This window comes from Motacilla alba, chromosome 6 (genome assembly GCF_015832195.1).
Source record: "Motacilla alba alba isolate MOTALB_02 chromosome 6, Motacilla_alba_V1.0_pri, whole genome shotgun sequence".
Lineage (NCBI taxonomy): Eukaryota > Metazoa > Chordata > Aves > Passeriformes > Motacillidae > Motacilla > Motacilla alba.
Window position 1 is genome coordinate 17,782,588 of NC_052021.1, and position 27,516 is coordinate 17,810,103.

Below are 27,516 nucleotides of genomic sequence, written 5' to 3' on the forward strand. Positions count from 1 at the left end.
TCACAGAGCAAAGACCAGACAACTTCCAGCATGGACAACATGCTCTGCCTGTGGTTTCTCAAGGAATGAGAGGAGAGGGGAAAAGAGCATTTTTTCCATTCCTGGCTCAGGTTGCTGAAGCCAAAAAAATTCTTGTTGCTGACTTTCATGCAGACAGATAGGGCAGAGGCTGGTGTATGTGAACATATAAATGCCACTCCTGAGACTGTGAAGTACATTTGATGAAAGATTCTAAATCAGCACTAGAGGCTATTTATAGGAGATTCTATAACCAAAGACCTGGATCTGCACATTCCCAGTCTCTGGAAAGTTCAGGTCAAATCTGAATTTTGTTGTCTCAGGCATGTGTAAACCTAAGCAGCCACAGCTGCAGCCAATGTAGGGTTTTGTTAATGCAGAATAAAAACGCCCAGAGTCTTGGCTGCAGAACCACTTTTGTTTATCTGATCTCTTCCAAGAGCCCAAGCCTGCTTTTTGAGTAAGAAGCAGATGGAAGAACAAAAAAGAGCGAAGGCCACAAAACCATACTGGGTGACTATTGTCTTGCCAGCTTGGGGCACAGAGTGAGAGCAAGCCAGGCTTTTTGTCAGAGCCCCTGCCTCCATGAGGGAACAGCACAGCTCCAGCCTGAGGATTTCAATTCCCATTAGCAGCACAGGCAGCTGGAGCTGCCCAGAGGGCACCACGCAGCTCCCACCTGCTTTGCTGCAATGAGTTCACGGGCCTACCAGAGCCCCAAAATTTGGTGCCCACCGTTTTCTGCTGATGAGGCTCACACGTGCTCAGGGGATTATGTGTGTGCAAAGACCAGCTTCCTTTCCCCTTGCACACAGGGCTGTGGCTGCCATGCTGGGCACACTGAGTGCAGACCACAGCTCAGCAGCTTTGCAGCAGCCTTGACTACCCATAATTGCAGCCTGCCTGTGCTGGAGATTTTTGTGGCCTCCCCCTGTTGACTTTCTTGCCTGCCTTATGTCCACCAGCCCTCCACCCCCACTCCTCAGTGGGGCTGGAACTGATACAGAGGAAACATTAGAAGCAGGGAAGGACTGAAATCTGTAGTTCTGTCTGAAGCCTGGTGACTCCAGTGTTTTCAGAAGTGTAGGATTTCCCATGGAATTACTCTTTATTAAAGTCTTGAGCTCTGGCATTTTGTCTTGCGTGGATTTTACCTTATGTCTGTATGTTCTGTGACTCCTCTTTAAGATAGCAACGATTATTGGCTCTGCCCCATGTGTTAATAAATGTCTGAACCCTGAGTCCAGATCAATTTACTCAGCATTTCTACCTGGTTTCAAAAAACAATGGCTTACCTTTGAGTTAGACAAAGATCAAAATTCTCAGCCTAGAAACATGAAACTGAGGCACAAAACATACTCTTGTCTCTAATTAAATTAGTAGCGGGTAGTAATTCTGACAGCCCAACTCCACATTCTTCTCCTGACCATTAGGTGGCTGAGCTGATTAGAAAGAAGATATAGAGAAGATTATGGCCTCTTAAAATGACCCTGCAATAAAATTCTTTGTAGTGTTTAACCAGTAAGCACTTTTATTGTTGATTCTGAAGCCATTAAGACTACATTATGTTGGATTATAAGATTTTGGCTACATCTCCCACATTTGCATGCAGGCATTACATTTGCAAGGTTTTCTCAGAAAAACAGAGCACGTGCCTAAAATGCATGAAGTTACATGATTATAACATGGAAGCAGCATGTCAGTTACAGAAACTTGCACCACATGTACCAGTAACAACCCCACACCCCCATGTAAAGCTTCTTTATCCCTCCAAAATCTTACTGCTTCCTCTGTCCCACATCTCCGTGCCCCAGCTGTGGATCAGCCCACATCCCCGCTGTTTCTGAAAACACTACATCTTTCTAAACAAACAAAAAATTAAAAAAATGAGTACAGTACATTTTACCCCCATAAAAACTAAAATATTTCCTAAAACATTTTTCCCTCACAACCCTTCTCCTCATCTCCCAAATTAAAAATCTATCGCAATCTACACATTTGTTCAAGCACTGTTATATGCTAGGAATTTCTATTGCATTATTTAAAGGTATATCAGTAACAAACTTCTAAAAAAACTAGGATGACCCAAAAATTCCCCTTGTCCCAAAACTACAGAGAACTGAAAATGCTATACTGCATTATCACACTTGCATGCATGTATCCTGAGCCACCTCTATTTATTCACCTTGAGCCCCTTTTAATAAATAACTGTCCAGCAGTAACATCCAGAAGTGTGCTGTCTCCTCCAAATTAAACTCTATATTTACAGAAGTAGGGCTGTCTTCTCAGTGAAATGTTTCTTAAAAAAACAAAAACAAAACAACCAAGCAAACCACAAAAAAACCCAAAAAAAACCCAAAACAAAGTAACAACAATAAAAACAGCAAATGATTAAAGAGAGAAGCATATTACTGATCGTATTGTCTGAAGACCAACAGGACTAAAAAGCATTAGGAGCACCAGGTGCACATGCATTTGAACTGGTACAGTTCATGAAATAATGTCATTCATTGTTATGCTTGCTCTTTCACATGAGAAGCTGATTATTTCCCTTTTTTTTTTCTCTTTTTCTATTTAGGACCGTCTGGTCTGCAGGCTACTCTCACAGATGGCAACACATGCACTGAGCTTGAAAAATGGCCATAAACATGCTTTGATCAATGTGGTTCTGTATCAGGTTTAAACACACTGAATTTCTCTCCCTGCTGCTTTGCACCTTGTGTCATTTCACATCTGTACTAAGTGTGAGACCAAGGTCTCCTGAATCCACATTTTCCTCTAGGATTTGGGGAAGCATAGATATTCACTTCTTACAAGTTAAGAAAGTTAAATGGTGCTATATACTGGAAAATACAGGGGAATCATTCCCACATGAGAACATTTCTTAGCAGTGTAACTACTGTAATCACAACTGGCACATACAAGAATGCCAAAACAAACATTGAAACAACAGTCCCATTAGAGGGATTTTGTCCCTTCCTTTATTTTCAGACATTTCTCAGCTGATGGACACCAGTATTACTGCCTTGATTTCAGTTGGTCTATTTTGATTTATACCTGGTAAGGATCAAGCTCAACAGATGATAAAATAGCAACTACTTTCTCCTGCTGTTACAGTGCCTGAGATCACTGCAAATGGGTACATTTCTGTACAACCAAAAGGCCTTTCTGTAGCCAGTGCAGCATATTCACTGCTCCCGCCTTTGCAGAGAAAATTCAGTTAAAGGCAAAAAAGTTCACTTTCCCTTTCTGCTTTACCAGCAAACTAAATCTGCAGTGCACCTGTCACAGAGGCTGCAGCCAAAACTTGAGTTACACACCAAATGCTTAATTTTTTTTTACAGTGAGAATGCAGGAAACTCCATTTATGCCAAATCTAATTCTCAAATCCATGGTGGTTCCTGCTTTATCATACATGAATCCATTCACCTGGGATTTGGCAAAGCATAGGCTGTTCCTATTCCTGCTGCACTTGAAAGTTGTGAAGAATTGTTAGTATGTGTTTGCAAGACTGTCTATTCCAATAGCATAGACCAATATTCTCCTCAACTGCAAACAAGAGGCATTTGGATGTGTGACTGTGAGAAGCCCTGCCTAAGCCAACAGCTCCACTGTCACTGGTAGGGAGTCAAATTCCATCAACATTGACATGAGGGCAAATTGCCAACTCTACTCACCTCTCCCAAGATCTCTACAGGTGCAAGACAAGACAAAATCTGTCTCCCAGGCTTTTTCATTAGCTAAAGTTAACTCTGGACCCACCAAGTCACTGCTTCAATCTCACTGCTGCCTGCTGGTAAGAGACTTGGCATCTACAGAGCAGTGATCTGTTAAAGCCCCACAAGAAGTTAAAGCTCTAATGCTCTGCTTTGTCCTGGCATGGGTATCAGTTTTATTGTCCTCTGCCATTTCAATTTCTAGTTAGCATTTGCTGGCTAATTATTCTCACACAACCAACGTGAGAAGCTGTTAGGTTCACTGTACATGCACATTACAAATGGTCTTAGACCCAGCAAGGTTATTGTAGGGTTTCCATATTACCAGTATAATGGCCATCAATGATCTCTGCTTGTGAAGCATCTTCCCCCACCCTTCCTCCTGCCCTCTCACTGCAGTCATCCGGTTCCTTTCATTGGGGTAAAAACAGAGTTTCACCAGAACTGCAGTGGAAAATAGGACTTGTTTTAGTTCCACCTTTCAGCTGAAACAAACAGAGATAGGTGATGACTCTGTGTCACACTGGCTGCAAAAGGCCTTCCTATTCATAGGAGTGCAACTCTCAAGCAATTTTTGTAGAGCAAGAGAAACCAAACAAAACCTGCACAGTTCCCACACATAAGCACAGGCACTCACACACACACATACTCTATTTCCCCCTCCAAACAGAAATCCATTCTTGTGAACCAAATTATGCAGTCCCTATTCAAGTGTCTAAAAAGAATGAGGATAGGGTTGAGTGCATCCCAATTCTCCTTTCTGATCACAATGAAGTTACAGGTCAGCAAAATACCTGGGCATAAGGAAGTTTCTCTTGACCTGCAGGACATTTTAATACACGCAGAAGTGCTTTGCTGGCTCTGGCCTAAATTAGAACAGCTCCAAGGCCAGCTGGCACTCACGACCATAATTCCACTACCTGCACCAATATACATGAGGTAAGAGCTAAGCTCAAGAGAGCAGAGCAGTGCAAGAGGAGAAAGAGGCTCTGTGGTTCTTCTGAGTCATGTTTGACAGCCTCAGCTGCATACACACGGCATGTCACAGTGATCAGCGTAGACTGATGAGAGCTTGGTGGTGTTCTGCGAGTGGGCCTTCCACTGGAAACATTAAGCTTGATTTCTCTTTGTGCCGTACAACTTTATATGCCTGTAACAACTGCACAAAAAGGTCTTAAATCTGGAGCAACTGCACGTTACAGTTAGTGTTTTATCTTAGACTTATGTGCCAATAACTACCGTGATGTGTTACACACCCACACACAGATGGAGAAATAGGTATATGCTGTGTCATAATGCAACATATCATTATTTCTACAACTATCCTAAAAACATACCAGTGCCAAAGCAGACCAGCATAGGTTTCCTCTCCAATACAATAGGTAGTAGTGGAGAAAAAAGCAAGCTCAGGTGTTATTTTGATTCACTAGGGAATGCTCTGGGCACAACCCACTCAGGTATTGCTTAGTGAACACTAATAATGGGCTGGCCCACAGTCCCGCGTCAAAAATTCCCACCTCTGTGTGGGCGCTCACATCGCCTCCTGATGACACCCAGAATTGAGGGCATGGGAGAGCAGCCAAGCATGTAAAACAGGGATAAAAGCTCATACTCACTCTTCACACCATGCCTCTCAGCCACAGGTAGACTGCAGGATTACATATTAGTGGGATCTGAACTGCCTAAAGAAAGAGCTGCTCAAAGAGGAATTTAAGTTTTAATCACAAAAGGATCAAATTCTTCTTGGCAGTCAGATCAAAAAGAAATTTATCCAATCAAATAGCAATAGGATCAGTCCCTCAATACTGCTGATATAAATAACATTCTGTTTACTTACTACAGCATCTACGCTCAAATTCCGTGTATGTTTGCTTCCTTTTGGACTACTCTTTCTGTAAATGAAAACTAAACAACAAGCCAAAATATTTTTCTCCAAATTCCTCTGAACTTTGGACAAATATGGACTCAAGTCTTGTACAAAATCTGGATTTCTAGATAGAGTACCTCACCTTCAGTTGTTATCCTATGCAACCACGTCTAAACATATGCAGAGATGGCAGGCTCAAAACTGAATTTTTCCAGGGGGAAAAATATATCCCTCTTCTATGATAGATCATTGAGCTAGATTATTGGCACATAGTCTTAAGTTACCTCATTACTGTTATAGGCCTCTTAAAATTTCCATGGAAATTCCACCTGCAGAACCAAAGGCAGAAAGTCATCTTTGCAATTGTTGATCCATATTAACATCTGGATGCAGTACTGTTGGGAAAAAAGAGCAAATTCCTCAATGAACTATGTTGAACCAACTTGTAGGCGGCAGCTATGAAAGCCCCTGATGCACGAGTACCGGCTAAAGTTATTAATGAATGATCTGACACACCAAGTCAGACAACTGTCCTATCTAAATTGATCTTTAAAAGTATACACACAAAAGCTGCTACTGTATCTAGATGATCATTTTGGTTTGTTTCTATGCCCCATAGCTCTGAATCGTTCCACTGAATGTTTACTCAGCATGTGTGGTATAAATATATTCATACAATAAAATTGACACTTGGCAATATTTTTTCCCTTTTTTTTTTTCTTTCTTTTTGCTGACCAGCAACAAATTCTGATATCTTTAACTGTAAACCAATACTCAATAAATATGCTGTGTTCAGCAAAGAGACATGTTGTGTCGATCAGGTTTTGCTGCACTCTAAGCCATGGGCTGTGGGGGTGGGCGTGAAGGAGGAGGTCCAGGAGGGGCTCGGGATGGAGGTGGTCCAGGAGGTGGCTGCCTGGAAGGAGGCTGCAGAGACACAGGAGAGGAAGGATTCCTTGGAGCATTGTTGAGGAGAGCGTTGTCGCGCAATGGCAGCTTTGGCGGTGGGCTGTAAGGGGCAGAGGTCCCATCCGACTTCACACGGGTGAAGTTTATGCATCTTCCCTAGAGGTGAAGAAAAAATCATTATTAAAAAGCAGGTACTTTGACTCATCAGTAGCTTGTCAAAGGTACTATAAGCAGAGAGGTCAGGCTACATTTCCTCCAGTATCATTGACTGGGTCCTAGAAGTTACATTCAAACCATGCTGAATTAAAGCTCGTACTTTCCTTGATTTTCACAGCTACTGCCTGTAGAAAACAGCCTAGGACTGGCTTAAACCAAAAGGGACCACACTGAGACTGTGCTCACATGTGCTCTCTGCTGCACTACACGCCTAGAGCTGCACAACATGCCTAAAGCAACAGCTTCACCCAAGTCATGCCTGCCTTGGGGGGATCCCTGACTGCAAAGCTGTGCTTGAAAAAAACTCATACAAGATTATATCAGAGCAATGACATTAACAAAGACAATCCATAGCTCTCATTTTCAAAGTGATCCTAGCCTGGCTGATGTCTGTGCTTTAAACATTACACTGGGATAGTACACGTGTCTTCTGTGCTCCAGTGTAGATGTGGCTCCCCTCAGAAACACCAACGAGGTGTGGGACTTGCACAGGGGGCTCTCCCATGAGTGTGTTTTCAGGATGGATGCACGATGCAGACAGGCAGCACCTGATGGGAACACTGTATGTGGAAATTTTAAAACAGGAGTAGCTTGGATTTTAAAAAAAAGCAAGCACTGGGGATGTCCTAGTCAACTAGGGGCTAAATGCAAATATGTCAGGGTTTCCTTTAGCAAAATAAAGCTTTGCCAAGGCTCCCACTAACCAAGTTCCAGACAGGAAGAGAGAGAGAGAGAGAGACAGACCCTAAAGACCACCTAGCCTCTCCTGTGGGAAGCAGCCAGAGGCTCCTAAGTAATGCAAAAGCTACATGGCAAGTTCAGTGAGGCACCTCAGATAGGCTGGAATCAACAAACTAAATTCAGCTCGAGGTTATGACAACATGCCCTGAGCAAATTCAGGGGAAGGATTCCAAATATAGAAAACTTATCTCAAAGCAGCTGTAGATCATGATCCTCCCCAGCTACCAATGGCTGTGGCAGCAGGAATACAAAAACCCACATCAGTCACAGATTCTCTTGGCTCAGTGCTGCCTGGCACGAGAAAACTCTGAAGGTGTTTAGAGAGCAAGCTGAGTTTCTGTGGCAAACTCACAAATCACAATTTCCTCAGGAAACGAGGCAAACATAATTAGGGCAGAACCACAACTGTTTTGTTGAGTGACTTCCAATGCCTGCACCTTTGTTCATGAAAACTATTTCTTTAGAGAGAGGGGAATCACTTAAGTCTATGGCTTCCCTGAAGAAAGGCAAGCAGCGTTTCAAAAGAAGCTTGTGTAAGCTCCAGAGCTCAGAAAATGATTTTACAAATGCATGAAAACCCAAAGGGTTAAGTACCCTACCACTTACTTGAACTGAATGGCTCTGGGCTTCCAGAGCTCAGCTGTAGACACGAGTTGCTTGAATGGGCATGTTGTTGCCTGCACATGAGACACACTCAGTAGTTCTCTGTCACAGCTTTCACCATCACAATTCACCACTACACTTAAGCAACAGTATCAGTGAATAGGATAAAATTCTCTTCCTAAAAATCCAGGCTTGCTATGCCAGACTTTGGTTATGAACCAGGTTCATGGCAATACTATACTGGGGCCAGGGCGTTTGCATGGAGGCAAAAGGCAAAAGCCAAGGTCTTTGTTACTTCTGCAAAGATAAACCATTGGATCAAAAAAGCCAAGTAAACACTTTGCTCTGCTCCATCACAGAACTCAAGCCCTCATCAGCATTGCAGCAAGCAACCATTCTTGCCCGGTATTTGTCTTCTGCTGTGCTCCCCTGTATTCAGAGCCCACTTGGAAATTCAGCAGTATTTACTGACATGCAATGAATTTTACAGATATATTTAACAGCTGTACATTAAATTAATTTTAGAAAACTCAGCCTTGATATTTATAAAGTTATGAATTTAGAGCAGCTAAATAATCACTCAGGATGAAAGAGAAAAAAAAAAACCAAAAAAGAAAAAAGATTAGAGGTGCTCAGATGAGATGTACCATATGGGCAGGGAAAATTTAGGACAGAACAATCTCCCTCATAGTAAATGCAAAGCTACAAACCCAACACTAGTGCTTTTGCCTACAAGCCTTTCCTGCCCCTCTGTTGTGTCTCTCTCACAAACATCAATTCCAAATATATTCATAGTCTATAATCAAAGGGGATCCCATAAATCTGTTTGCATTACTTTCACTTCAGTTAAAGTGATAGGCGACGTCAAACTGCTGCCAGTTTCTGCCACACTCACTGATTTGTCAGACAGATGGGTAATTTAAAGGCCATGCGCCGCATTGTGTCATGAAAAATACGGTTGAGTTGGGAGAGTCTGACAGATAGAGGCTTGGATGATCGATGTATGTATTGTGACACTTCCTCACAAAAGATTATCAGTGTTAGCCTACAATCTCATATATCAAAGACTTCTGGTGAATACTGGAGCAAATCCTCCTGAGCACTTCAAGCAGCCATTGATAAAATGGGGCCAAATTCTAAGCCAGTGTTAGGATTAACAGCTGAAAAGGGAAAGGGAAGAACAAATGATAATAAATCATAAGTGATAGCTTGGATTTATCAAGTGTATTTTGTCAAAGGATTTCTAGGTTGAAGAATTAAGCCCTCCACACATCACAGTCTCCTTATAACAGAGTGCCTCTGTTATTCTACCTAGCATGCACATCCCTCTGGGGTTAGTTTATTAAAAAAAATCTGCTATGTTTCTCAAATAAACATGCTAACCACAGGATTTGTAATATTCTCTGCTTGAAATAATTAAGTTATTTCCTTTCCAAAGGCATATAAAGGCTTTTAAACCCTGGGAACACAGACAGAAATTAAGTATCCTGCATACTTATCTCTGCTCTTCCTGCACAGAGGATTAACAGGGATTAGGAAGCCACCACCACTTTAGTAGTGGTAATGGTATATATTTTTCCAGAAGCATGGAATACACTAAGTGTTTCAGGGACGGTGTCAGGGCTGTAAGGTGCAGCAATACCAGGATGGTCTCAGGCACCACAGCTGTCGGGAGCTGCTTTGTTGTGTTCCAGGAGGCAGATGATGTGTGTGACCCCAGCCCTGGCTGGCTGGGCCCCGCTCCGACGGCGCGACCCACACCGCGTACGGCCATTCAGGCACCAACCGAAGGTCAGCAACGTGCCATATGGAGCTACGCCCTTGCTGCAGCTCACATCTGCACCCTCTTCCTAATGCACAATTATTTTGCCTCCCCATATGTCCATCCACTTGTTAGGCTCTTGTTATGCTGCTTGCCAAATTGGCTTTTCAAAAAGTACAAATACTGAAGCAGTGGGATCCGCCCTCGTCCTGACTCCAGCTTTTATCCCAGTGTAACAATCACATGTGCAATTCAGGCACTTTGTACTTCTAGGCAAAGTCTCCTCGACCACCTAGGATGTGTTATTGTGTGTGGTTTAAGGGGGGGAGGAAGGGAGGAGCCTCCTGAAAGCCACCGCCTCATGTTGCTGGGCTATCTTCATCACAGCACTCACTACATCATTCCCCAGCACTCATTTGCCCAAAATCTTTAGCTACTACTCAGCAAGTTTTCAATTCACAGAAATGACTGTTAAAAGAATCCAGGCAATTCAAAGAGTGCCATGGGGAAGTCTGTTCACCCATGATACTAGCAGCACTTCAGCAAAAAGAATTTTAAAAATCCAGGCCATCTGCCAGAGCTGTCCCTTTTCTCTCTTCATTTTAATACAGGCATTGGTGTTTAACAAAAATCAAATCCAGTTTCATCTCTGTGCATGTCAGTATTCCTGTACACAAAAGTATGCCTGTTTCTTATTTTCAGCTACATTAGTTGACCTAATAAAAGACATCCTTCCTGTTATAAATTTTGCTTGATTTTCCATTCCCTCTTGGTTTGGCTTACAGAGTCCGAGTGCTGCAATTTGGATTTGAAGAGGTGGGTATCTGACTGAAAAAGAGTTAGCTTCACTTAGTTTACTAAATTTTCTTATCTTTGATCTTTTAAAAAATATGATACTTGCATTTTAGAATGGATTAAAATGAAATAAATTCTTTAAAGTTTGAGCGTGGCCATTTGAAACACTAGACTACCAAATTAAAAATGAAGTTGCTCCCAGTAAGGAAGTACTAAATTATTATTTATTATTTTTATAATTTTCTTATAATTTTAAAGTATTTATTAATAATTTAATTTAATTATTTTAATAATTAATAATAATTATTTATTATAAGTGTTATTTAGGATGCTGAAATCCAAAATGAACGTAATTTCCTTGGGCTCTCTCTCCAGTTTTGCTATCTATGTTTATCTGTGGGATGAACCTGCCAGCTTGCTATGGACCTGTTTATCAGCATGTGGCTTCACTTCCTAAATATCTCTCAATAGTTCAGTATAAAAATGTAGCTCTAAATCTCAAAAGAATAGGTTCAGATTTTATGCTACTCACAAAACCACAAGAGGGAGCATATACAAAAAGTCATGATCACTTTAGCTAAGTGAAGGCTTTGATCCACAGACCCAGAAAACACAGAGATAAACACACTTAAAGATCAGTGACTTTTGGAAAAATTGAATTTTGTCAAAATTAGGGACTACCCCCTCTTCTAATGAAGAACAAGAGTGTTCTAGCAGAAACGCCTACATAGAATATCCTAAACCAGCCAGTACGGGAAACCATTTAGCAAAACCCATTTAGTAAATCCATTTATCAGAGGTAGATTATGGGTACAACACCTGTACAGTGAAAGAGATGAAGCAAGGTGGTACAGAGTTCCCAATATTTGAGTTCCCTGGACAAGTGTCAGGATTAGCAGCTGGCTCCTCAGGATCTGTGAGCATCAGCCTTTGCCAAAAGCTTCCTCACACTGCACTGCTTCACGCTGACTGTGCACTCAACATGTCATGGCTCATTAAAACCTTCATGGATTCCCTGGGAATTGCACTGATTACCCTGCAGCAGACAGGCTAGAAATTAGTGAGCTGCTGAAACAGTGTGTCACATAAAACCCAGGGCAGCCTGGTTTTCAGGCACATACAAGTAACTTTTACTAACTCCTGCTCTTACATTTGGGACTCAGGTATCATTTCTGTGTTGAAATGTAAAGTATTGGAATCTCTGGCACTTCCCATATCACCACTTAGGTGACTGATCACACTTTCAGGTTAATAAATATGTGATTCATAATTGTTTTCTTATTATATTATTTCATTATTGAATTATAATAATCAAAATTAATTATATGGTGGTTATTTCATGAATAATTAACAATTATTTTATAAAATTGTCATTAATTTTTATATGAAGCCATTTTAAGTTATCAGGGCTCAAATCAAAACATTAAATATCATCAAGTTAAAATATTTGCTTGCATGATAACCTGACTCTCATACATATATTCCAGATTAATAAGTCCTCTCTTGTACATAACAAGTTTCTGGGAAGCTATTTGGCAGCTCAGGACTGACACCTACAATGATGGTAATCCAAAACTATGAAGAGATAAGAGAAAATGGGGTTGACTGAAGAGAAGAGGGTTTTGAAAGTAAGGTCCAGTAAAGTGGCAGTGTCCAGCAATGAGAATGTAATTACTTCCTTTTGTGTTGCTTTTAAAAAGAAAAATAAGTTCAGCCCATTATTTTCCCAGTGTATTATCTGGCCTCTTCCTAAGGAAGCTCCTATCACTTTTTCTCCTTCCCTTCTCTGATGGAGTTATTGCAGGGGAGGGAAATCACTGCACTGTGGGGTTGTGAATCACTCACCCTAATAGTGAGGACCCTGTAATGCCCTTAGGCACATCAGATAAACTCAAATAGAAAATTACAAAATGAAAATGCAAATGCACGAGGATGATTCTAGCAGCAGCAAACTCTGTTTACAGCTGGTGATGCTACAAGAGGTGTAACCTACTGGGCTCACCCAAAGTTCTGCTCATTGCAAAAGGAATTAGCCTGAGCTTTAAGATGTGGGAGATAACCCAACTTTAAACAGGATACCTATCCTGACCCAGGAAGGGGCAGTGATATTTAAAAGCAGCTGAGGCACATGTGAATCCTTCACAAAGTCCACAAAAACTATCTTATAATTAAATAGCTGATTTTTCTCCTTTTAGCAACCAAACTAAAGCACCCACAAACCCTGGCTCACTGGAGCAGCACCATGGAGAAAAGTAATCCCTGCCTCACAAACTCTGACTCCCAAGTCCCAAACAATGAGATCCTGCACATGGGCCAGGAGCTGAGCACATGGTGACAGTGACACACAGCTCAGCAATTCCTTGGGCTACTGACGCATTCAGGACAAAACCTATTGTCTTGGCCCAGGCATGGCCGACATTGCTGCCCAAAAAGCTCAGACAAGATCCCCGAGCCCCTCTCATAGAGGCGAAGTGGCACCAGCCTTGTTTGTAAATAAGCTGGGAGAAAAAAAAAAAAATCCTTCAAAGTCCAGTATGTCCTCAGACACCCTGGTTGTGGGGGCCAAATAGCTGAGAAGATAGGGTTTATGGGGTGGGGAAGGGATGAGAGAGAGCAGGAGCTCTTCTTTTGACACTAAATGTGTGATAATCCCATCCAGGGATCCCCCAGGGACCAAGGGAGGTCGGCTGCCAGGACAAACTCACAAACAGACCCATGGCATGTATTACACATAACAGCGGCAATAAAAGTCATCTTTCAGTTCACTTGCTGGCCCAAGGAAAATTCAACAACAACCAAAAGTCTTACTTTTTCAGGTAAAACAAGCATGTCAAAATAAGTTGAATTTAGGCTTGAAACATGTGTTGTGAACTTCAAATCATCTTTGAGTTTCAGACAGAAAAGGTGTTCCAAAACAAAAATTGAAAATATTGAAACTTTTTCAAGGGTATATTTTCAACTTCAGCTAATTCTACTAACATGAAAAAACATTTACAGACCATCTAAAGGAAAAGTTTTAAATCAAAATAAAGACAGTAATAGGGAAACTGTGTTCAGTTCTACCAGACAATTAAAACAGGAGCTGTTTTGCAGTAAGATTAATAGCTGCACTATCCCAGGCTACTGTAGTTTCTTTTATCAGAATACTGAGAGTTTTCCCAGACACACATCTGCAGACACTGGTCCCCAATTCACAGTCACAGCTGTGCACAGCACTGCTTGAAACAAGGGATGGGTCTGCTGGGAGCAGTCTGTTCAGTTAGGTTGAAAACCAGTGCAGGAATACACTGAAGACAAGGGGGCTACTTCCAATTTACCACTGGAGAAAATGGACAGTGATGAGGAATCTGAGGGAGAAAGGGCTCAGCCAGGGAAATCAGACCTTCAAACTAGGACCAGTACCCTTCAGCAAAATAAACTTTGCTGAACATAAACCCACCATCCAGCTCTCTCATGCCTGATACCACTTTTTCAGCTTAGGCACACAAGGAAAAGAGACATGAAGAGCCCATCCCAGTACTGAAGACAGGGCTATTCAAATCATATACATCACACTCCATTCAGCAAGAAATTGCATGCTGCTTCCAGCCGTGCCTCAGCAAAGAAATGCAGCAATGGGCTACAGACATCTCCTGAAAGAATGGCCAGAGTCACAAGATATCTTGCAGGAATGCACAAAACATCACATGTCTTGGACCTTGCTGAGGCTGTGGCTGAGCTAATGCACAGTGCAGATCCATAACAAAGCCTGTTGGTTCTGAGCCCTAAAAAAGCAGAAGTGACAAAGGGAATAGAAGAGTAACACTGGACATAACCAAAGTCAAGGTCTATCAGGTACACCTTACATTCAGTATGAATCTCAAAGTATGACCAGACCAAATCCCACCCAAACCTCAGAAAAAAATCTTAACCTAAACCTGGACTCACATGTGATTTACTGCCTTCCTCTTTCCTGACAGCTTTTATGGATGAGGGTCCCAGAGTAGAGGAAGTGAGGAGAGCCACCGTCAGGTCATGTCATCTACTCAAGGTTATACAGGGGGAAAAAAAATGGTATTTACAAGTTGAGGACTTGTGACTCACATCCCTTGTTTTGACCACAGCACCACACATTTCCACACTTGAATGCTGACCAGACTAAAATGTGGTTCAAGAAAAAAAAACACAACAGTGGTTGCTTTGCAAAAGATTTTCCTCTTTGCTTTGGTGCTTTAGGGAAGAGGACTTTGCATTTGTCCATCTCCTAGAATGGGGAGGGCTTTGGAGCACAGCAACAAAAGAAACAAACACTTGCTGGGTGCAACAGCCTCAGCCTTGAGGTATTGGTGGCTTGCTGGGAGTAGCAAATTAGGCCAGGAAGGACCATAACTGATCTTGCTCAAACTGCAATTAAGTGTCATCATGCTTTCCTGAGTGAATTATTTGACTGTCTCTCAAGAGCAAGCTGGGATTATTGTGTACACAATGTTATTCACCTGGCTAGGGTACAGAATAATGATGGAAAATCAGAGATTCTGGGTGGAAATGGTTATTATTTTTCCTTGCCTCAGCCAAAAATGTAAGATCCTGGCCCACCATCCAGACAGGCTGCTTCTTTGTGTAGAGTCTGGAAACAGACACAACTATCACCAATGCTTCTCTGTGTAACTGGCCCTTAAATGGTTCTACTGCTACCTAGAGCAAGTAGATGGTAAATCACAGTTCTCAGCTTCCCCTGTGCTTATCTCACATGGATTTTCTTCTTCTGAGATGGGACTCATACAGTTCATTATCAGTGCTGGCACATTGACAAAGCACACAAAATCTCTTCTCCTTCAAAAGCTCTGGTGTTAAATTGAATGGCAGGTAGTCTTTGGACACAACTACCTCACTCTAAGAATGAACACACTAGAAAAGCAACTCAAGTACCAAAGTCCTGACATGGACCTCTCTGTCCCATTTCAGGTATGCTAGAAACCTAACACTATACAAATAGATCCCTGCCATGTTTTCCCTGTGCAGCTATTAAGTACCCCCTGTGCATCTTGCAGTTGCTCTTTTTCATTGCCAGCTCTCTCCTAGGAACTCTATTACATACCCTGCTCTCACTTCAGCAGAATCAGTGGCCTGTCTCCCAGAAGTAGAAAAACCCCAAATACACCTCCTCTCATTTTTCAAAGCTCAACTCAGAGTGCCTGGCCACCACCATTGCAAGAAGGGACTCTGCTCTTGTTAGGCCTCACTGCAAAGTGTCTGTATATCCCACTCCTTAATAAGCCAATGGAGACTGAGCTATCTGCCTGGGCAATTAAATTCCCTAGAAGAAATCTGTAAAGGAGGGGGAAAGTAGGGATTTATTCACATGCCAAAAGAAAACCCCAAAACAACCAACCTGAACAACTTTTAAATTTTGCAGAAACCCCAGAGTTGCCACAGAAAGCACAAGACAGTTGCAGTCCTGTTGTTCCTGTCTGAGGATAAAACTGGCATATAAAGCTGGAATGTTCAAAGCAAGATTAGGTTCATCTCAAGGCCTAACATACATAGATCTAAGCTCTTCTAGCTGTCTAGTGACTTTTTGTTACTTGTATAGTGGGAGACTGGGATTTGGTTTTTTTTTCTGGTACCACAACACAAATCACAATAGTTTCTACAAGAACAGAGACATCTGGAACTACAGCTCCTCTGAGGAAAGTAAAAAGGCAATACATTTTGAATTTTAGTTATTCTGTACAATAATTTTAGTGTGAATAATAGTATGAATACATCCTCTGACACAGTATTTTTTATTTCTGCAGTTCAAACTATCAGAAGGTCACGGCATTACACATTCTGCATAATTACTAGAAGTATGCAATGTAAGCAGAGAGCTAACGAAGGCTGGGAGGTTACTTTCTGCAGTGTTACCCAACTCAAAGACAATGAGGTATGCACAGCTCCCAGCAAATCAACTGAAACAGTCAGATGATGTTCAGCATTGATCCAAGGGTGCTGCTGAGAAACAAATAAACACATTGGCTGCAACATACCTGTCCATGTGCAAACTGTGGATCTCTACACACAGTCCTAGTAAGGAATGGCGTGTGCATTTGTGCACTTTTCCTCTCAAAAGAGAGTACTGCCCTGTTCCTGTCCTGCTACGGCCCAAGACAGCCTCCAGGCTTCAAGTCAGGCCCTTGGACACGCTGCAGGATTGTGAAGCATCAGTGAAGTGATGCCTGGAAAACTGGGATACCTCAAGAGCTTGCTCCCCCATGCAGACATGTCAGAGTTGCAGGTAATGACGATTTAAGTCACCAGGCCTTATCCCAAAGACATGTTCCCTATAAAAAAGCCCCAAGAATCAGACCCGATGAAGCTATTCCTTTATCATAAATATCAGAAAAATAGAAAAGTGACACATATGTTTTAAGACTAGCAGAAGAGTCCCCTCTCTACCTAACAGAGTCCGTCTATTAAGTGCTCAAAGTACCACTAGGAGCATGGTCTCAGCCTCCTAGAATTTACTCTTCACCTCAGTTATTCACTGTACAACTGCAGCACAACAGAGGTGAAGTAACTTATGTAATCTACAGCCAATGCCTTAACCACGAGGCCGATCCTTCCTCACCCTGTTGTGTGCCAAGTAACACCAGCCCTGGGACTTGCACTCATTCTTCACAAGAGCCTCTTGTTCCTGAGCATGCCTCTGGCTGCCAAAGACATGGACAGACCACTGGTTTGACCTGGGTGCAGACAGGCAGCATCCATCCCCAAAGTCTGTGAATTCTTCTTCCACAACAGAAATAACACAATCCTGGCACAAGTGAGGGGTAATGCAGTATATGGGCTTCTTGTAGGACAGGAAATTCATTAGTCACTGATTACATGTTTCCTGCTGCAGCTCTCAACATGTCCTGGGAACTGTGCATTAGGACATTGGTCCCACACCACAGAAAGGGAGATTTTTTCCCCCATGTAGGGGGGGGGGAATTCCTGCAAAAGCAGGAATAAATCTTAGAGATGCCTATGTCCTTTAAAAAAAGAAGAAATAGTAGCAAAATAGGAGCTAAATGTGTCACGTTTTCATTGAAAGTGACAAAGTGAGATCACATACTGTGGCAGGCAATGTCCTCATCCGTTTAATTTTTCAGCAGCTTATGAAGGTGAAAAGCAAAGGGAGAAAAACCCTAGGACCAGGTTTTTTTTCCTGATGACTACAGTCTGCAGGAGCTCAGTGCTGCTTTTCCAGCCCCCCCTGTAGCTCTGCCAGTTGTTATATGGGTGATTACAACACCTCTCCAAGCAAGAGGCAGGGAAGCCTATTAAAAGCCATTACTGGGTCTTGAAGAGAAGTAATTAGAGTAAGCTCCAAATAGCACCAGTACGTGGGCAGCCTCCGTGGCGTGACAGGTGGGTGCTGCCAGCACCATGGGCTGCATTCAAGCTGCTGACCACCTGTAAGCAGCAGTTAGAGAGTAATTATTAGTCATTAATAATCCATAAGCTTGGTGTCCCATGATTCATCTAAGGAGTCCCAAATGCCTGGCAGAACACTAAACCTCACAGCTGTAAGGAAGGTAAATACTGTGTTCTTGAGATTATTTTGTTAGGAAAACTAAGGCACAGATGTCATTACAAAACTTGAGGGTAATCAGACCTTCTGAGCTTTAACAAACCTATGAGATTAAGAGTGATCACTCTGAAAGGGATGCACAGAATAAGGAACCCACACGCTCCTCATTTCAAAGACTGCTGTTTAAAATTCCAGCTTCTCTGCCTTGTTCCAAGTCACACCGTAGCTCAAGGGTGAGAACTTGGAAGGATCCAGAAGTTCTGACTTCTAAAATGACCAGCAGCTCCATGACCATAGTTTGTGACATTTTTGGCTGCACAGCAGCCTTTTAATCTCAGTTTTATGGAACAGAAAAGGCAGAAAAGCTCTCAGAGTTTTATACAGCAGCCTGCTTCTAGTCCTGTTCCCCAGGAAAGGGTTTACATGTACAAACCACAGGGTAGTAGTACTAAGGCATTGCTTTTTTCTAAGTCCTAGGGGTATACAAGGGGATGGTGACAGCAAAACCCAGTCTACACTCCCTGTTGCAGCTACAAAATTTTTAGGGAAAATAATGAGATCACGTTTTAAGTCTTTAAAGTAAATGATCAATTCTGCCTGAGGGGAAAAATGTTGGGTTTTTAGTCAAGGACTTTGGTAAACCGAGCCTCTAAGAATTTCCTGCATCAGTATGTGCTGAGAGGCAAAATGGAATGGAATTGCTGAAAGCAGCAGCTAGCAGACCATTGGAAAGCACCTCCCCTTCCTCTCTGCATACACTTGGGCTTTCAGTGTTTATCTGCTGCCATTGGGAACAGCCCACTTCTGAACCATGAGGCCAAGGGGGAAGAGCTTCAAACTCACCTTTTGCAGAGGCTATTGACAACCTGCCCTGCCAGCTACTGGGGTTTGTTTATATGAAATATTTCAAGATAGCCAGACACTAATATTTCCCAAACTCCAACCTTCACAGCAGCTGCTGCAAGCTCAGGACACCAACACAGTGATGGGAAAGTCTTCAAGGAAATCTGAACACCTTGAGTAACACAGAGCCCAGTCAGGCCATGTGGACACTGACATACTCCTGTGGCTGGATGAGCAGGGTCCCCACCTCAGAGCTGTCAGTCACTTTCTTGGGCCAGAAGAGTGACTGCTGGTCCTCTAAGACAGATTTCTGAGTAAGGGTGGGAAGAAAGCCTAGCTCTGAGGGATCCACTACTACAGCAGTAGCACAAATGCCTACAAAGGCTTCACCTTTGTACATTCCAGCAAGGCAGAAGGCCCAGCAACCCACCACAGAGCCACAAGTCCTTTTATATCATTTCACTCCTCTGCTGATGCTGTCTGAGATCTCAGCAAAACTCCATGCCACAAATAACAGCCTAGCTGCTAATGATGGGGTAGAGCTAAGTGTGTTTATCCCTTGTTGTCCCATCCTGGTGCAACAGAAATTCCTGCTAGAGGTGACCTGAGGAAGTCAAGCGAGAGGCATCCTCTGACCCTTCACTGAGGTACTTGCCAAACTAAAAAACTTCAGTGCTGGTGCTATGATATGATCTTGAATGGAGACCAAGAGGAGGAGCTGTCTGTAAGAGCCAAGCAAAACACTGTGGGCACACAGGAGAAGAAGGAGCACTGGAGCTCGTGCCTGCATGGTTTTCTTTAAATAGGCAGTTCCAAAAAGCTCCTGTGATTTTCACATGGATTAATACAGACTTATTAATACAATCCTGCCCAATACTGATGAATCATACATCCTAAGATCCATTTCTTGATAAGTTCATGGAAGACATGAGCCAGGGCTGGGGAACTCTCAGAGCTTCAGCCAGCTCTGCAGCAAGGCCATAGCCTGGAGCATGATGCTAGCAGCAGCTCAGGTCCTGCAGTGTGAGAGGAACAGGCTGAGGAGGCTGGGGACCAGCCTACTGCTCCCAAAGACAGGTCTGCAGGGAATCAGTCTGTCTCATCAAGGGGAAGGGCATGCAAACATGAACTGAGAGAGGAAATGAGGAAGAAACCACAGAAGGAAATGGAAGGCAATGTCTAGGGCAGGAGACCAAGCAGGGTACAGGTAAGGAAAAGAGCAGGATGGGGAATGGCAACAGGACCACGATGAAGGAAGAAAACTCGATGGATGGACAGCTATGAAATGACCTTAAAGTTAAAAAATGGTGCACTTAGAACCCACCAAGAACTCTTTCCCTGTTCCCTCACCCCAGTCCCTCAAAACCATGCAAACCAAAGCAACCTCTCGCTCCAAGATCACCACACAGTCTCTGGCCTGTGGATGGCAGAGCCTGGAAGAACACCATCTCCCCAGCCCCACACTAAATGCTCTGCCTGCTGCCAGCACAGCTGGCCAAGGAGTGACCTTGTCCTGCCTGGGCTGGGCCAGAGCTGTGCCCTTGCTCCTGGGCTGCCAGAGCTCCTGCTGCTCCCTCCCAGCACTGAGCTGATCTCCCAGTTCTTCAGCCACCGTGATGAGTGTGCACATGGGTGTGCTCACATTTACTGATCTGCACATACAGGTGGATTTATACTCATCCCCCAGCAAAAACCCAGCTACAAGGAGTCAGTTATCCACTGAGAGACTGCCACTAGAGACATTACTCAAAGAATAAATAATAAACTTGTTCCTTTCTGTGCTAGTTCTCTCCATGAAATACAAGCCTGTGATATCTTTTTTTTTTTTTTTTAAACAGCAAAAGGCTGTCTAGTTACATTCTTGTTTCACTTTCAATATTCTTCAGCCTTAGTTAATTTCACAGGCCAGGGAACAGAGACGATTCTATGATTCCACTGGATCTGGCTCAATAGGATTCTTTCCACCCTATTTCCCAAATGTACGTTTGATTTTTCTTATGTTATCCCTGATACAATAATCCTTCAGCTTGATGTTTGACATTGCCTCTTTTCAGCCCCTTCTTCTCCCAACAGCAGGGCTGGAAGGCAAGGAACTGAGGATCCCTGTTCTGAGCCAGCCCCCTGCATGTTTCTTGACCACACTGGCTAACAGAGGCTCTGTTGTGCTCTGCACTGATAGAAATGTCCCAGCCAAGGGAGTGAAAGGCAGAGGATAGATTCATATTATACAATGTTAGTGCTATCAAAATACAGCTGGACCTAAAGAGCCTATTCAGAAGCTCTAGATCGTGCTTAAAAAGTAAATAAGGCGTCTCAAGCACAGCTGCCTTGAAAATGCAGCTTAGTGAAACATTTAGGACCATTTTACAAAGCAGTATAAGAAGCTGGGTTTGTTCACTTGGTTTCCTTATGTGCCAAAAGAAAAATGGAAGAGATTAAACTTTAAATACTGATGCAGCATGTTTGGTTAGTGACTAGACAAATGGCATAATATTTTGCCAAAAGCAAGAGACATGCAACTTACTGCCCTAGCCGATGCAAATTAGAGCTACTTTTAAAGTCTGTCATTAGGTGTGAAAGCTACCCAGGCAAACAAGCCTGGGCATCTGCACCAGTCCTATCCCCAAAAAAGCACTTTAGGGACCCTATGGCTGTAACTCTATAATCCCCTCAGCTGAGAGCCAGGGTGATGAAATGTATGGACTCTGCCCACAAGGGAAAGAGAGATGCTGTTGTGTTCCCTTCATTCTCAAGTTACAAAGAGACATTGCAGAAAGCAAAACCTTGATGGTGAAACAGCTCAAAGCAGCAGCATTCAATTCTTAGGGAGTTGTCCCCTCAGAATAACAAAATAGAGACAACCATAAGAGTTGCCAGGCTCACATAAACTGTGAGAGCTCTGAACTAAGCTGTCCCAGTGGCCCAGGGACAGTACACAGACATCTCTGTGGCTCTGAAAAGCACAAACTCCCTGCTGCCTCCCAGGAGGAGTCAACTCCTGACCTACTTTTAGCCAACAGATTTCACCAAGGCAGGACATACTCCTTGCCTATGTGTAGGAGATGACTGAGAAATGTGTCTGCACACAATTCAACCCCAACTTGTCCTCCATTAACCTTGCTATGACTTGTTTTTTCATCTGCTGTACAGTTCATATTTCTCAATAATCATTGAACTCCATTATTAAATCCAAGAAACATTGAAAATGTTTTGTTTTTAGCTTTAGGGAAATGTGAAAAGAGACAAGCTTATGAAAATAAAAAAGATGGGCTGATTGTGAGGGAAGAGCACTGCTGCTACTACCACAGGAGTGATACCAGTGCATTTGAGATGCCTTACCTTATCCCCTGGCTGTGGTCTCATGAGAGAGACTTGGTCATAGCCTCGTCGAACCAAAGCCCACAGTGCATCAAGTTTACCCTGCAATTAATAAAAAAGATACAAGATAAGAAATGTGGTAAAACCAGCATGAGATTAAACAACAGGTGGGTTGGTACAGCTTTTCTGCACTAAGTTGTCTCCACACTCTGGTCCTGTACCCTGGCCTCTGTACACTTTATCTGGACAACCAGAAGAACCCCAGCGGGGCAATACCAAATATGCAGTGGGGATGAGAGTAGATTAATGTGAACAACTCCCTTAAGAGGCAGAATTAGACAGGTGTTACTTTAAAGCACTAATCTTACTTTAAGTGTTACAAAAGGCAGAACAAAAGTACAATGCAGATGGGAAGAGAACTGAAGCATGGATAAACAGCCAGAAAAATACCTGCCTAGGCAGGCTTTAAAATTCAGAGATGCTTTCCAGAAACATTCAAGCACTGTTTAACTGATCTGTGAGTAAGCAGGGGAGGGGGGAACTCATCCCACAGAGCACTGTTTTGGGGCATGGCTATAGATTCCTGGGATGAGCAGGGTATGCTGCACCCTTGACTGTGCTAGCCCTCCAGCTTCCTTCTCTGCAAGCAGAGATAACAGCTCTTCCCTGTCTTTAGGGTTGTGTGAGGATACATACATTAAAAGACATTGAAACACCAGATATTATAATGACATGGGAGAATTGAGAGTGAAACTATGGGGAGACTGACTGACTTGCCCAAAAACCAAACACAACTGTCTTGTGGTTGAACTAAGGGGAAACAGATCTGGATCCTAACCCAAGCCCTTAGCCACAATGCAGTCAAAGCAAGGACAGTGCCCTTTATCTGATCCTTTTCTATGCTGCCTTGAGATGGCAGAAAACAGCATCTGCCCTCCCCCTAAGGCTCAAGGGATCTGCTGTTGCACCCTAGGCAAGAGTACCTGAAAAGACAGTGTGAGCTGAGGAAAGAAAGATCTCTGCTCACGCCCTCTGCTCTTCTCAAAAAATTATGGCAACACAGTGCCAAGTGAAATACACATTCCAAAACTAGGCAACGGTGAGGATTAATGGCCACTTTTCTAAATAGGCTCTCTCAGCTCTGCTAAGAAAGTGGGATACAGTACCTTACGTGACACAAGAGACTTGCTAAAATGGAGGGTCAGACACATTACCTTGATTGGAGTGTACCATTTTCGCTGGGAAGGTGGTTTTCTCACATGGGGCTTCTTTGGCTTGGGTTCCCATGGCTCATACTCCTGTTCTGGCAACTTAATAATAGCATTCTTGGGTTTCTCCAATTTTGCTCCTTCCTCTGTTGACCCCTTGTCTCCCCATCGCACCTGATGGCAGGAGAGTACACTGTAAGGAGACACTTCAGCAGTCCCCACCAGCAGGTGGTTTCCACAGATATTAATCTAGTTCCCATCAGATGACCAGAATTAAGTCACATTTATGAAAGCATCAAACTCCTACCATAATCAGTAATACACATTTAAGAATAAAACAGTCTCATTCAAAAACTGCTGGAACTACCAGCCTTTGCACATTCCAGCAATCTAAGGTGTTGTGGGAATTCACAGCATCTGGGGCAGATGAGAATCATGAAGGTTGGTAAGAGCCCTAAGATGATTGAGTTAACCCAGCACCACTAAACCATATCTCAAGTGCCATGTCCGCACACCTTTTCAACACTTCCAGGGATGGTGATTCCATCACTTCCCCAGACAGCCTGCTCCAACTCCTAATCACCCTTTCAGTGAAGAAATTTTTCGCAGTATCTAATATCTTAATATCTGATTTTGTTGTCTGACTTAGCTCAAGCAGAAAAGTGACTCTGCATTCAAGAACAATATATGATCCATCATGTCACAGTCAGCCTACATTCTCAGCATCAAGGATAAAATTCTTCGAAGGAAAATGGTTAAGGATATTAAGATGCAATACTTCATCTGCAGTCTTACAGGAAGTTGCTGAGAAGCCTCCCCTTTCACAGAAACCAGGCACTGCACAGTCAGCATCCTCAAATATAAAACCAGTGTAGTTTTGCCTGAATTTCTTCTGACAAGAGAACTGGTTGCAACCACACCAAAGGGTTTGACTCACAAGATTAAAACTTCTTTTGGTGCTTATCTCATTTCTAAACCTGCAAATTTTCTCTGGCTCTTAATGCTAGATTAATTTAATTATTCATGCAAATGATAGCGGCTTGATGCCTGCCTTGGACAGCAGGTGCAAATTAGGTACACAAGCCCTGATTAAATCCCGGTCTCTGGTCCTCTTCAAAAATCACATGAAAACACAGTGAACAATTTTCAACTCAATGTGCTGGGGTTTATAACACTAAAGAATAAGCCAAATACCTCCATTCTCTTAATCCCACCAACACCTCGACCTCCATAATAAGACGCATCCACGGTTGGCCACTTCTTCTTTGGCAATCCATCTTCATCATCTGAGTCCTGTGGGAAAGACAGGGAGATTTAATTCCTGCTCTCACATAAAAAGCATAAACTGTGGAAAACAGCTGAACATCCTGTGGTCCAATCCTTGGATATCTGGCTTTGTATATTATGCTTATTTGCTGACAAAAACCAAGAAAGTCTCTTGTCTCTGCAGCTGCAATTTTAACTAGGGAAGCCAAAGAGGATTGCCTATCCCTCTGTCCAGGCTGCTTTTATTTAATTAAATATGCATTGAGCTCCAAAATCTCAAATTATTTGTAAGGAAAAGCAAAGTATAGATGAATTGTACATATACCGGCTTGCCACTGCGCTATGCAGAAAATGCAGTGATGAGTTAGCCTAGAGAAAGAATTTTTTAATTGCACTTTTAGAACTTAATGTCACCTAATAGAGGGGGAAAAAGTGACCACTGTTGAGTTTTCTAACATGTGCATCATGATGGAAAATAACTGAGATTTGAACAGGACCCAGCAGAGTCACATACTCTCACCCCACTAGTATGGTGAAACTAAACTCAGGTCAGGGTCACTGACTTACTGTCCCCAAAAGTGCTAAATACAATCCTGCCTCACACAGCTCAAAACCTAAATGGACAAAGGCTAAATGTCCTTCCAGAGGTCACTCTGCAGAAGAGCCACAGCCAGGGCAGGCTTTGTCTCTCCTCCTGTAGCAAAGCCACAAAAATGTGGCCTTTGCTGTCCTTTTTTAGCAGCTGCCAGACTGTTACTTACTACCAATCTGGGCTAAACTCCTGCTGAGAACAATGGCAGCTTTACTGGAGGAGGGACAGCTGTCAGCACTGCTTCAGAAGCAGATATTTGCTTACACGCCTGTTTGATGCACAGCAAAATACCATAGGAACTGCTGGCCTGTGGATTTTTGAGCTATGCAACCATTTTCACCCTGGACCAAAGCAGTTTTGCTGTACGCATATAAAGAGGCCAGAAGGCAGAAATAACTGTCCTGACCCAGAGCACTTCCTCTCACAGCCTTTAAGGTGTCATTAAGACACCTACAGGGCTGACATTCCTGGGCAGCAGGGCACACTACAGTGGCTGCAGGCAGTGCCACTGCTCAAAAATAGCACACTTACAGGCTCTGGAGGAGGTGGTGGAGGTGGCTCCTTGATCACCTGCAATAAACAAATAATGGAGAAATCTGAGACAATGGTAGGGTTCATCCTTCTCAATACTATGTCCTCCCTGCTTTCTTGGCCGTGTCACAAATGAGTCATTCTGCTTCATGCCCCCACATTCAATCCTCTCATTAGCCCCATTGAAAATGAACCCAGATGAGATGAAAAATACCATATAATTACCAAGTTAGGGCAAAGATATTATCTCAGAATCCGCAGCTCCTCTGAATAAATTAAAGAAACCCCAACCAACAAAATGCAAAAAAAACCCCTATCTCTTGTCTTTAAAGAGGACCCTAACAGCTTGTGCACACATTAGTAAATCAATTCCATTACACTTTTATGCAGTAGGTTTCAAAGCTGGTCTAAAGAAGGTCTTGATCCCTACAGAAACTTAAGTCACATCCATGAGCTTACTCAAAATTCTCATTCAATGTAAAAATCATATAGGCCTTGAAACAATCAAAAACCCAGATGAGAGTAACTTCAACATGCAGTTTAAGTAAATTGTTGAATCAGGGCTTTACAAATGTGGCAATTTTTTGAAACAAGGTTAACCACCCACTCCAACACTTTAACTCTGTGCTTTGGCAGAGAATAGATGAAACCAAGTCAATTGAATAAAAAACCCCCCTGTACTTACCACTGTGCAGCAAAGGGGCCAAAACCACCACAGAAGAGCCAGAGCCAGCAGCAGAAAGAGAATCAGAAGAGCAATGAAGAGGATGGTTCCAGTCAGCTGCAAACAAGATGATTATTTCTGAGTTATTTTTGTATGTCTCAAATAAGGCAGGAGTCCTGAAGTTACACATTTAGAGTCAGCTTTCCCTCACGACAAGATCTCAGGTAGACTGTGCAGTCAATCACTATTATCATTAGGATCACATCAGTGTCTGTGGTCACAAAACCAGGGAAGCATCTCCTCTTTGCAGCTTACAGCCCACTAGATTCAAGAAGGTTAAACTTGTATACAGCCCATTCTGGACAAGTCCCTTACTACTGTCAGAATGACATTGCAAGCTACATGACCACAGACCCTCAGTGCAGAGTAACCTTTCCTTCTAGAGATGCAGAATATGCAAACGCTGATACTCAAAGAATGGAAATACTGGAGCTCAGACCTTATGGGTACCTGTTCACATGTCAATATCATAGAACAGAGCACAACTTGCTCAGTGCATCAGCTCCCAAGCCTGCCTGTGCTGCCCCTTGACTCAAACTACTCACACAACCTTAGCCTAGGTGATTATGCAAATCAGTCAGTAATGCTGTTGGTTCTTGGTATGCTTCTTAGAGCTGCTTTGACTATTTTAAAATCAGATACTGTAATCATTAATTTAAGCATTTCTGATTCTTATATCCACTGATCTCTCTGCAGAGAACAGTGAGACTCTGGGGATGCAGAGCTAAGAATCTATACCTTCAAAATCAAAGTAAAATTTTCTTTAAAATTACTAGAAACAGAAAAAAACCCTAAACAAACAAACCCCAAAAAACCAAACCAAAACAACAACAACAACAAAACACCAAAAAACCCCCCAAACAAAAAAAAAAA

General features: G+C 42.8%; 1 protein-coding gene across 1 annotated transcript in view; it reads right to left on the minus strand.

The window, feature by feature from the left end:
• Positions 1-1,467: 1,467 nt before the first annotated feature.
• ANTXRL (ANTXR like) overlaps positions 1,468-27,516 on the minus strand; it is a 55,959-nt gene continuing 29,910 nt past the window's right edge. Inside the window, exons 13-18 of the mRNA XM_038140856.1 lie at positions 26,605-26,700; positions 25,920-25,958; positions 24,725-24,823; positions 23,537-23,704; positions 22,344-22,424; positions 1,468-6,666 (exon numbers count right to left, since the gene is read on the minus strand). Coding sequence (XP_037996784.1) covers positions 6,436-6,666; positions 22,344-22,424; positions 23,537-23,704; positions 24,725-24,823; positions 25,920-25,958; positions 26,605-26,700 — 714 coding nt within the window. The 3' untranslated portion in view covers positions 1,468-6,435. The remainder of the gene's footprint in view (positions 6,667-22,343; positions 22,425-23,536; positions 23,705-24,724; positions 24,824-25,919; positions 25,959-26,604; positions 26,701-27,516) is intronic.